Consider the following 12,322-nt stretch of genomic DNA (forward strand, 5'->3'; position numbering starts at 1 on the left):
AATGACCCCTTAGGTATGAACAGAGCCCAGTGAAATGCTTTTTAGATTTTTATAATTTGCTTTATTTTTAGGGAGCGTCATGTTGTTTCCCTGTGTTGTGGCAAGCCAGGGGATATCAGTTCCTACCTAAGGGAGTCAGAAGCCCTAGAGGAAAAACTGGGTCCTGCCCCCTGGGGCAGATTGAAGGCCCAGGGGTGAGACACCCTAAGGAGAGTCTGAGTCCTTCTCCAGAGGGTGGGGGGATTGGAAGCCTAAAGGTGTGGGTTTCAGGTCCTGTCCTCAGGGGGTGGCTCTGGAGGCCCTGAGGGAATCAGAAAGACATGAGGGAGATCAGAGCATGCCCCAGGGATGAGGAGTGTTACTTAACTCACCCTGTGCACTCTATGCAGTTCCTGTCCCATATGGCTGGGCCTAGTTTCCTGTCCTGGGTGCTGCAGTCTGGTGCATGGAATTGGAATACTGCTCAAGTTTGGCCCAGGTCACGATGCCATATTTGGCCTGGCCACCCCCATCATGATGGAGTAGCACTGGACCCAACCTGAGCAGCACTGCAAGTCCATGCAGCTTGCTGCACTGCTTGGAATGGGGAGATGGGCCTAGCCTTATGGGACAGGAGACAAAATTGTGCAGTACGATTTTCATTGTATAGGGTTTTTTGGGTTTGTTTCTTTGTTTTATTATGTTATTTTGCATTTGCAAAAAGCCACAGGGCTCTAGCTCTGAACGGGCCTGTCTTTTGCTCTTAAAAAGGGACTCAGAATTTCTCCAAGTCAAATTGTTTTTTTTTTTCCCACCCCACGACCATATTAAAGTCTCTGGAATATCCGTAGAACACAAGGTCAGCTCTATACAGCACATCTACAGCCAGTTCGCTCCACTCCCTGTTGCTTCCAGGGTGAAAGCGTCTGCAGTCATAACCACCCTGAGCCCACATCAGACAGGAAAGCCACTCTTCTCAGACACTGACTGGAAACAACCAACACCAAAACCTGGGGGGTTGGCCAGGCAATTCCATTTGGAACATGCTGTTCAGCAAAGAGTCAGGAAAATAAAGGTAGGAACATCCAACCCCTTTTAAAGCAGCTAAAAATAGCTAGCTATTCCATATTCACGAGATCTAGTTTCTAAACACCCACTGACACAGGGATGGTGAGCACACGCAAAGCGTGAGGCAAGATCACTCTCTTGGCAAAAATTACTCTTTGGGGTTTGGCTTTGACATTTGAGTGAGGAGGTGGATCTGGAAAGTGTCAGGACTACACAAGGAACTGAAATAGAGTGGGTATAATCCTGTTTTCAAAGGCAGAAACATAACTCAGAGAGGTTAAGTGACTCACTGAGGTCACGCAGCAAATCGGTGGCAATGTCAGGTCTTCCCTTTGCACCAAGTTTGGAATATTGCTTTCAGAGTAAGACAAGCCAGGGGGATTATTTGGCAAAATAACCTAGATGCAGCTAAGACTGAACAATTATTTCCCACGCACCTCGTTTTAAATCAGATCCCATATTCACTTTTCCCAAACATTTTGCTGTATTATGATACAGTTCAAGATACTAGTCAAGCATCTGAGTTGCATTAACAATGGGTGGGGAAGAAATTACTTTCCAAGGAATAGTAGGGAGAGGCACTACCCCTATTTTAAACCCTGTTTACTTGTATCAGACACAGAGCTGCCACTCCTCTCTCTCTTCCTCATAGTTACTACAAAACCTGCTCCTGTCTGTAGTTTTACCACCACAACAACCAAGCATTTCCCCTGACCGACCCAACTTCCACTTAAGTAAGCTCTGAAGGAATTCTGGCTCACCCTCTTTAACCAGCAAGCCATCAAAAGGTCTCCAGCATCAGGGAAAAATGTAGTCTTATAAATTAGAATAAATCCATGGCAGGAGTTCACAGGGAACTTAGAGCTGAGCAAAGAAATTTCCCAGCTTCACAGTTAGGAGAAACACTGATAGGAGGATTATATGATTGTTAAAGCTTATCTTTAACTCTCCTGTTCCTGATGGTAGAGATGCTTCTGAAAAGGCCACTTGTTCATTGTAAAAATATCAAAGGCTGAATAACAGGCAGGGGTCTAGCGAGGAGTCCCTCGGTAAACATTCCTGGGAAAGAACACATCTTATTACGTGTGTTAAGCATAATATCAGTTTGGATTGCTAAACAAGTGACCAATCACAAAGGGCCTGTGTTCTCCTTACCTGAGAAGTTCTAGCCTGGCTAGTGCTATCAGGGAACTTCGTGCTCGGATTGTTCTGTGGCTCGCCCTCTAACCAGGAGATCTTTAGAGGGTTATTTATCAAACCAACTTCATTCTTCACTGCCATCTCCTACCAATAAGAACATTTTCCCATCATCATCTTCATTTCAAACCACCCGCTCCCATCACCCTCACCTCACTAGTTAAACAGGAATGTAAAATTTCTCATGGTTAATCCAAAAGCCAGGCCAAATAGGGCACAAAACTTTAGAATTTGCTGCAAGTGAAGAACACTCTTATGAAGCCTACACTGGTGTCCAACAGGGAAAGGACTTACTACTCTCAGAGCATGTGGTACAAAGTGCACAGATAACTTTGTCTGGTATAAAGAATAAAAAAAAGAGGAGCGAGATCCTCAACATATATTAATGTGTCAGAGGGCAATTAAAGCTAATGTAGCATGGACAACTGATGCTAGCTAAGGGTGTGGCCCTAGAATTCTGTTCCCATACAGACCCATACTTCTTTTCTCTGCCTTGATTACAAGCAGCTAGACAAGCGTCAGCATCCTCGCTGTCACCAGTATGGCTCATTACCAGTTGGTTGCAGTCTTTCTCCACGACATTGGTCAATATTCTCTAGTTCACCTCCAGACTTCCCAACAATGCAAACCTGAGGTCTTCTGCTAAACTTACAGCTGCTTTAACTGTGGCAAACTCCACAACCGCACTTCCAGTCTTCTTACTTGAGATCACCAAATTCAGCACTTCACCATACTGCCAAAGTCAATGAGAAGAGACAAGTCAGATATAGAGCAAATGGAAGAAGCAAAACATATTTCAGTCATACATGGAGATGCTGGTCATGGGAGAAAGCTACACCTGTCCAGCACCAGCACAGATTAGTGGAGCTCTTGCTGCAATGGGAAAAGGGGGCAGGATGAGATCACAGCTGCTACTATCCAATCAGGAGTCACCTCAAGGAATGACATAGGTGTGTTGGCTCTATCGTAGTTTATAACTACTGTCGCCTCTCCCGGCAGGAGTCTGTTGAGCAGGAACACTGTCAGCCTGAGAACCAACAGCTACTTGTAAAACTGCCCCTACTATGACCACTCAGGGGAAAATATATAAAGATCCTAAACAAGTCACAGGTCCTGCATACCATCCCAACAGCAGCTAGTATTTAATGCTTTAAGTGAAGAGAAAAAGCCATCGTAGTGCACATAACCCCTACAAAGATTAGGCAGGCTATTAAACAAGCTTTTATTCTGAAGAAAATACAGCTACTCTACTTCCAACACAAATCACTGGAGGGAATGGGACAGTTCATGGTTGACGAATCCACCACCACCATTTTTAACATTGATGTTAAGGTGTAAGCAAGTTTTACAATGAAGAGTAAGAGCCCCACTTTCGTTTCTGTGTCACTTCACTACAATTCTCTGCCCTTTCTTAAAGCATCAAGGTTGGAGGATATCAAATGTTAGGAAAGAGCATCTCAGAACAGGACCTTCTGCAGGATTTGCAGGAGAACTTCTTTTGAGTATCCCCCTTTTGTTTCATCATCCTTCTTGCATTTCCATCTTAACTAGAAAAGAAAAAGTTGCAAGTTAATTTCATCCATTTCAATTAATATTGCTGTGCTGAAGCTGGTTTTTGCCAGTTACAGATGTCTGCTGTTTACACTTATATCTGCAATGCTGCCAAGACGGCAGTTTTAATACCAGCATGTGCAGGCCAACTCAAGAAAACAAGTTATTCAGAAGCACAGGGATAAACAGCCTCAGAATGAAAAAAACCTCACATTGTAAAGCATCTGAAAGTAAACGAATGTATCAAGACAATAGCTAGATTTTCCCAGTGTTTAAGATACACACACTTGAATTCCAAGCTGAGAGGTACTGATTTTGAGATCAGACTATGGGGAGGGGAAAAAAAAGGGAGGGAAGGGATATTTGAAGGTGGGGCTGGAGTTTCAATAAGCACCAAGTGTGCTGGACAGAGGAGTTTCAACTGTCTCCTAGACTGGAGGGACTCCGAGTCTGGGAGAAAGGAGAGACAGCCCTGGAAGTGTCTGCCAACCAGTTACCAATGCTGCAAAGGTTAGTAGTCAGGCTTCTCACATGGCTTGACTTCTAGAGATGTCTTACTTTGAGTTTGGGAGTTCCTTTGCCTTCTACACCATTCCCATGTTGTCTCCCTAGGAGGACAAAGCAGAGAAAATGAAAACACCAGGGGAGAACCCAAGGATAAATAGTAACAACACACAGTCCGTTAATGCATTTGTATAAGGCAATGGCAATTGTGTTGTCTGGACTTTTTCCCCCATTAGTTTCTCACTGTTGCTGACTGTGGTTCAACACCTGAGCATAGACACGATGCTAGTGGCTGCCAGAATTTTTGCTCCTGTGCTGTCTAGACTTGCCCGATCAAAGTGAGACAATGCCGTAGTAAAACTGAAGGTGGTGAGAGAAACCTGTCCACTCTTGCTCCTAGCAGCAGAGTTACGCTGGTGGTAACAACAGTGAGAAATGTCAAGGAAAACAAAATAAGACTAGCATAGATGGAGGACTCCTATAGACCCGTCTATGCTGCCAATGGATTATATTCTGTCCTTCCATTGCATCTTCTATCCAAGGCTCTCAACGAGCTTTACTAGCATTCCTTAAATTAATCCTCAACATCCTAAAGTCATTATCTGTAAAATGGAGACAGTAAAGTACAAAGAGATTAAGTGACATGCCTGTGGTCCCACTGAGACCCCAAATGAGACAGATTTTCTGACTGACAGTTCTATTCTTTATCCACAAGAGCACCTTTCCTTAAGAAGTGATATTGATTTAGCCACTGTTGCCTCTGCAGTAGTGGAAGGGATATGAAGCAAGAGACAGAGCAATCTTAAATAAGGAATGTCGCCCCCCACTGTTTGTTTTTTTTGTTTTTGTGAGAAGCGAAGCAGTATTACTTTAAGAATGGAAATGTATTTGGAGCCTGGGTAGGTAAGAGTATTAAGGTAGCAAGGGAGGAAGCTGTATGCAGAGATGGTGGGGGAGGAATGGAACTGTTGGGAGTGCAAGAGTCTGAGACAAAGCTCAGTTATAAGTGTCTGAGGGGAACTGGCAGGAGCTCGTGAGGTGCCATGAGAACTCAGGGGCTGACAACCTGACTACATTAACTTTCTTTTCTCAGAGAGCAACACAGAAGGAGGGAAGGTAGCTTAGCAGCTGTTTGTCATGCAGTTCAAGAAGCCATCAGTTTCCTGGGTCTGCACAAAACTGGTCTGAAGAGCATATGTTCGTGCCACAGACAGTGAGCGAGACCAGAAATCTGAGGTCCAGGAACTAGGCACAAGAGAGCCCCAGGCTGAGCAGAGACAGAACACTGCCATGTTGAGCTTCTGTTAGTGATACCAAGTCACTTTCAGTGGAACATGGGGTAGGAAATGCAGAAGTAGTGACCTCAAGGAAAGCCACCATGGCAAACCAAAATTGCCACCAGTATTTAAATCGTGCAGGGCCAGCAAACAACCTGAATACATCAGACTCTGATGATTATCAAAACCTAATTTAGAACATCCTTTTGGCTCTGCTGTGGAGATTCCTGTTGGGGATGATCAGGCTCTAAGATTCAGAGGTTGTCTGTACTCCCTGAAATCAGAATGATTGCAGGCAGAGTCTGAATGATCTTGTTTCCCATTATTCAATGCATTAATTCACCATCCTCCTTTCTGGGGAAAGGATTTCAGCAGGAATATGAGCATGGCCAAGATGAGGGAGTACAGCCATACTAAACTTTTTATCAGTGTGCTATCCACGTAAGTTCTGGGACTCTAAACTTGCAGTTTGGGTAACGATTCCAATCTCATCAGCCCTTGCCTTGGACTTGATGCGCTCTCTCAAGTCGGATCTGTTCCTGAATGAGCTTTTGCTGCTCTTCTAGCTGCCGGGAGCCCTCTTCCCGCAGGCGTATTATCTATAATGGATACCAAGAGAGAACAAACACCACAGTTATAAGACAAAGGAAGTCTGCTAATTGGTAGGTAAATCAACAGCAACCCTCTCACCATTAAGTAGAAGATGGAGAGGGGGAGAAAAAGGAGGAAAGTTTAAAAAGGGCTCCTCTTCCTCCCCTCTGCGCAAAAACACGTGAATAGGGCCCTGCAAATTTCATGGTCATGAAAAAAACATGTCCTATATTGTGAAATCAGCTCTTCAAATCTCTCCCATGCTGTTGGGAACAACCCAGCCAAGAGCTCCTACCTTCTAATTCCAGCTGGGCTTGAGAAGGAAAGGACTTGTCCTTCCCCTCCATAGCCACTCTTAGTGGTGAGATCAGACCGATATCCAAAAAGCAGCACAGAAGTGAGGGGGATGCAACCCCAAACCTCGGCTTGGAGCACCTGTCTCCTTAACTCACGCTGGGGCTCTTAGTGCTCACCCCCACATGACTCCTGTCGGTGCTTCTGACACCATAGCTTCAGCCAAGGCTTGGGGCATCCCTTTTTTGGGGGCCCCAAAATTAGCTGGGGGCTCTGGGCACTGGCTTGGACTAGAGTACCCCAGCTGGGGGCTGCTCAGCAGCACTAGCAAGATCAGATCCACCACCTTGGAGACTCTCCTCCAGCTGCAACAGGCTCCAGGACCACTGCCCAACCACAGAACTTCATGCATCCAGGGGAGGTACTCTGTAGTGGGTCTTATCTCCCCTCTACAGTGGCCATGCCGGAGGAAAAGTAAGTCCTATTCTCTACCAGCTGGCTGAGATTAGCAGCTAGGAGATCCTGGCTTGCGTGGTCCCAGCAGCACAGGGAGATCAGACTCCCTTCACCTTTGAGGGCTTCCTACAGCTACGGGAAGCTCCATGGCTATTGCCTTCTCTGCTGAAGGCAGCACATAAGCGAGGTGGGAAATCCTGCAAACTCACCCAGCCCCAGTGTTCTGAGTCAGGACACCCAGGGTCACAAGGTGGAAATTTCAGATGTAGACAGCTGACAACATGAAACTGACCAATTAAAAAAAACAACCCACCTCCCAGTCACGAGATTGACCAAATGGACCATGAACTTGGTAGTTCCCTACCCATGGGACCGAAGCTACATCTACACTAAGAAAGTTGACCACAGATACACAGTTTTAGCTATGCCAATTGCGTAGCTAAAAATCAACACATCTGTATGCTGTTAACTTGCCTGTCTATACAGGAGAAGGTAAAGGGGAGAATCTCTCCCGTTGACGTCTCTTATTCCTTGCATCTCACGAGGAGTACAGGAGTGGATTGCGACCCCTGAGAGCTCAATTTTGCATGTCCTACTAGGCACGTGAAATTGAATGCTGGAAGATCGACCCTGAGTAGGTGGATCTTTTGGGGTTGTGTAGACATAGCCTGGGATTATTCCACATTTATCCATTTATTCCAAAAATGACCTACTATAGTTCACAGGAATCTGTTGGGTCTCAGCTTATCACCATGGTGACATGATAAAAGATTTTCAGCCACTTTTTTGCCTGAAAATAACATGACATGCAAACGTTTTATTACTTCTTGTTCTAGGGTCCTGGTAATTCGGACCTCTTCCTCTTCACCCACATGAGCTTGGGCTTCTCTTTCTCGGGCTTCAAGGTCTGCCAAAACAAAAACAAACAAACAACAGTTATTGCCATTACTGTCTACAAAGCAAGGCTACATGACAACAGAAACTAGAAATCCCTTGCCAGACCTGATAGCTCCTACAGATCCCTTGCCAGACCTGATTGCTCCTACAGGTCCTTCCCTCAGTTCTCTGCCTGATGGCCTCTCCTGCTTTCCTTATGCATGGGCAGAGCACTGAACCAGCAGTAACAGTCCTTCAGCAATACTTTCCTCAGCAGAATCGGACGCCATTTAAAGGCAAGGTTTCTGAGTTCACTGAGTTGGTCAGACCTCAGCGAAAGTAACAGTCACACCATTGTGACAGCCTGCAGCATGCTTCATATCTGCAAGGGGGAAAATTTTCACAACAAGGTGGGGGCTGAGCCAGATCACCAGGCCACTAATTATGAGCAGCCAGATACTAGGATAACGAGGGCACATCAAGGGGCACTGCTAATCAGAGAAGCTTTGAAAAGTAGTTTTGTGAATAACAAGACAGCAAAATGAGGGTCATGGATATTGCTCTTGATGAGGTGCCCCCATATCATGTCATGACCTCTAAGCTCTGTTACCCTCCTGTTCCTTAGCTTCATCCACCTCCTGCTACACTGCAACACAAGCAATAAAGATACTGTTGTGGAGAAACCATGCACCTTCATTTAGGGACCACAAGGAAGCAGGGACAGAAAATGAGTTCAGGGTGGGAGCTTCGAGCAGGGGGTAAGCAAGCTGCAGTCCCCCTGTTCAGCAATCACAGGAGTGGGAATGTCAGCCTCCTGCTCAGGGAGACATCCCTGGGAGTTGAGTGGAAGGCTGCCCTTGCCCACACACCCACACCCGGGCACCTGGGAGAGGCGGCTCTGGAATATGAGGAGGACATGAGGTTCTACACCAGTCAGAAGAGGGCTGTGTACTCCATGTGCCTCTCTCCTGTGCCTCTGCCAGTCACGTCAGCAGCTCTATTTGATGCCCCGGGAGCCTCAATATATCCTCCTGGGTCTTGTCTTTTCATTCCCTAACCACTCTCCTCTCTGGCTCCATCCATGTCTCCTGCAGCATCATTCTCCTCCATGCTTTTAATAGCCCCCTGTCAATGAGGGCAGATTGTATTTGCTCAAGAAACACATCACCCTGAGTATGTTTTTGCCTTTGAATGTGTGCTGCCCAACCAGCTGGATGAGCTAGGGGAACGACCCAGGTGCAATGGCCTTGCTCTTGCACCCAATGTAAAAAAAAGGGACGGGCAGAGAGCAGATACGTTGCAGAATACAGAAGGTAATCTCATGAAAAAGCATCTGTCCAACATAACAGGCATGAAGTTATGCTTTTAAGCAGCCAACATGCAGCAGGTACAGCACAGAGATTTTAAAGCAGTCTGGGACTCAGTTTGGAGCCAGGCATGGTAAGGAACAGTTTGGGGCTCATTCTTTTGCTTCCAATTTGAAAGGATGTGTGACCCAGGGGCTGTGCAATCTTCTGTGTTTACAAAGGGGTTGATGGTGGCAGGGCAGGGGCTCTCCCAGTCACTGCAGGTTCGTGCCCGCCCCGCCCCATCTGCTGGGAGAGTGCAACTTTGCCTTCCTAAAGGAGCCTGTAGAGAGGAGGAGGGGCTGGATGCATGCGTTGTTGAGGATGAGCAAATGAAGGTGTATCAGTTACAGAGCTTGCCTTGCTTCATCCCAGTTGCGAGGCATGATACTGGTCTTCTCCGAATCACACAGTGATAGGGAGTGAATGTTGATTGAATGTGCACAGAAACATGGACCTTATGCTGCACTGATGACAGCTCACCTACTGCTGGCTTGACATGGAAAGCTGTCCTACCGGGGGGATGGAATAAAGCAGAGCTCCCCAGAAGTCTTCTAAGAAGGATGAAAGAGTACCTCTATGAGAGCTTTATGGAGATGTGCAGGGAGGATTCCTGCTCTGTCTCTAGCCACATTAACAAACTAGTCCAGGGAGCCCCACCCATGTAGGCAGAGTGGCCACCACAGCTCACATCCAACTGCCTTAACCCATTTGCAGCATGAACAGGGAAATGGTGGCTGTACTCAATGCTTTGTAAACAGTGGAGTGCTCATTCTGGTGCCATGAAAAACGCTTAGACTGGTGGGACAACACTGATCTGCAGCTATGAGATAATCGGCAGTCGCTGCAAAACTTCTGCATGAATAAGGCCACTTTCCTGGAACTTTGCCAATTGTTTTCCCCTGCCCTGAAGCTCAGCAATAGCAAATGGGACCTGTTCTGACAGTTCAGAAGCGTGGGGCAATAGCTCTGTGGAAGCTGGCAGTGCCAGACAGCTACCTGTCAGTGGGCAATCAATTCAGAGGTGGTAGATATACAGTGGTGGCTGTTGTGATCCAGTTAGCCAAGGCACACAAAGCCCTTTTGCTGTGAAAGACAATGGCTATTTCAATACTACAAAACAAAATCAACTTTTAATAAATTGGCCTTTTAACCTCGATCTTATAAACTCAAAGTTAACTGTCCACAAATATTCTGGAAAGTCGACCTACTATTTCTCCATGTCAACTTACCGCATCTCCATTGTCTTATCCAAGTTTGACTGCATGAGCAATGCATTGTGGGTACCCATCCCACAGGGCCTGAGCCCTATTGCATTCTGGGAGATTTGTACCACCTGGGTTGCTTATAGGTGTTTGATGTCACTATCCCAGAATGCAAAGCACTGTCCCAGAATTCAGAGCACCCACTAATCACATGATAAATGAATGGGAGATCACACCATCTTCTCTGATGCAGCATTAGCACAAGCATGGATCCTTGAATGCTTCAAGTTGTTGCACAGACCATTAGAGCAACTTCCCGGAATGTCATACAGTTTATCTTTCAACTACAAAGGCAGCGGGCTGATACGACAGTTGAGGATGAAGATGATGGAGAGGAAATTGCTCAACTGCAGGCCATGAACTTAGAATTGTTGGTCACCCTAAATGCATTGCAGAGTGGAGCAGCAGCTTGGGACTCGTGAGAGCAGCACCCGCTAGTAGGACCACATCATTTTAGAGTCATGGGATGACCAGCAATGGGTGCAGAACTTTCACATGTCCAAGCCAACTTTTATGGAACTTTGTGATTTTCTGGCCCCAGCCCTGAAGCACAGGAATACTAGAACAAGGCCGGCTTTAACAGTTCAGAAGCAAGTGGCAATTGCTCTACAGAAGTTTGCAATCCCCAACAGTTACAGGTCAGTAGCAAATTAATTCAGGGTGGGCACATCTACAGTGGGGGCCCGGCTAATGGAGGTGGCCCAAGCAATAGGTCAGTCTCTCCTCAGGAAGAGTGTGACCCTGGGAGATGTACAGGGCATAATGGATGGCTTTGCTGCCTCGGAGTTTCCTAACGGCGGTGGGACAATAGATGGCACACATATCTCCATCCTGGCCCCCCGACCGCATGGCCTCTGATTTATATAAACAGAAAGAGATACTTCTCCATGATCTTGCACAGGTTGGTAGGTCACAAATATCATTTCACTGACATCAACGTTGGATGGTCAGGGAGGGCTCACCATGCACACACCCTCAAAAATTCTGATCTGTACAGAAAGCTGATGGACAGGATTTTTTCCCAGCCCAGAATATCCCAACTGGAGATGTGGAGATGCCTATTGTAATATTGGGCAATCCCACTTGCTCTCTGCTCCCTTGCCTTATGAAGCCCTACACAGGAGCCCTGGACCGCAGCTAGGAAATCTTCACAGGACTCCTCAAGTGCCGAATGCTGGTTGAATGTGCCTTTGGCTCTTTCAAAGCGAGGTTCAGATGCTTATTGACCCATTTGGACCTCTACGAAACGAATGTCCCCACCGTGATCACAGTGTGCGCTATTTTGTGCGACATTTGTGAATCCAGGCAGGAGACTTTCCCGTCCATCTCAAAATTCTCAAGCTGAGACCACAGGAAGGGCTTACTCACAGCCACTTACACAACCATCCACCAATAACCACATTAAGGCAGCAGTAATAAGGGACGCTTTAAAACATAGCTTCATGAATGATCTGTAACACACATGCTACCGATGTATTTTTCTATAGCAATGCTAATCAATCATTCTGTGTCTTAATGAATGAATGCTCTTAGTTCATGGGAGGGGGTTAAGTTGGAGTAAGTAGAATGCACATGGTGGGCAGCTGTACCTTCAGCCCTCTCCCAATCTGCCTGGTTCCGTCAGCTGCATGTCCACTGTGGACCTGGGCATATCACCGGGCAGCTGTGCCTTCAGCCCGCCCCCAAACCACCCAGGTTCCCTGTGCCACAAGTCCACTGCAGACTTTTGCGTATCATGGACAGCTGTGCCTCCAGCCCTACCCCAACTTCATAATAGCAGCACGTATGTGGAGCTCCCCATGACCCCTGGTTGGCTTCCTGGACTCTTTGGTAGGCCCGCTAAAGTTCTTTCACCTTCACCCAGCATGGCGTAGAGTCACAGGAGTAACCTCTGGCGCTCATCTCATGTGACATCTGC

General features: G+C 46.6%; 1 protein-coding gene across 3 annotated transcripts in view; it reads right to left on the reverse strand.

Annotated features, from left to right (window-relative positions):
• The window catches only part of DNAJC17 (DnaJ heat shock protein family (Hsp40) member C17), a 36,330-nt gene that overhangs the window by 10,113 nt on the left and 13,895 nt on the right, over positions 1 to 12,322 (reverse strand). The window contains exons 5-10 of one of the 3 annotated variants that reach the window (XM_074996993.1): positions 7,742 to 7,824; positions 6,079 to 6,175; positions 4,354 to 4,403; positions 3,714 to 3,791; positions 2,897 to 2,977; positions 2,203 to 2,331 (exon numbers count right to left, since the gene is read on the reverse strand). In XM_074996993.1, coding sequence (XP_074853094.1) covers positions 2,203 to 2,331; positions 2,897 to 2,977; positions 3,714 to 3,791; positions 4,354 to 4,403; positions 6,079 to 6,175; positions 7,742 to 7,824 — 518 coding nt within the window. Of the gene's footprint in view, positions 1 to 2,202; positions 2,332 to 2,896; positions 2,978 to 3,713; positions 3,792 to 4,353; positions 4,404 to 6,078; positions 6,176 to 7,391; positions 7,706 to 7,741; positions 7,825 to 12,322 lie in introns of those variants that run through there. The other 2 variants (XM_074996995.1, XM_074996994.1) reach the window with 2 other exon arrangements.

The sequence above is a fragment of the Carettochelys insculpta genome, chromosome 6, assembly GCF_033958435.1.
Source record: "Carettochelys insculpta isolate YL-2023 chromosome 6, ASM3395843v1, whole genome shotgun sequence".
NCBI lineage: Eukaryota > Metazoa > Chordata > Testudines > Carettochelyidae > Carettochelys > Carettochelys insculpta.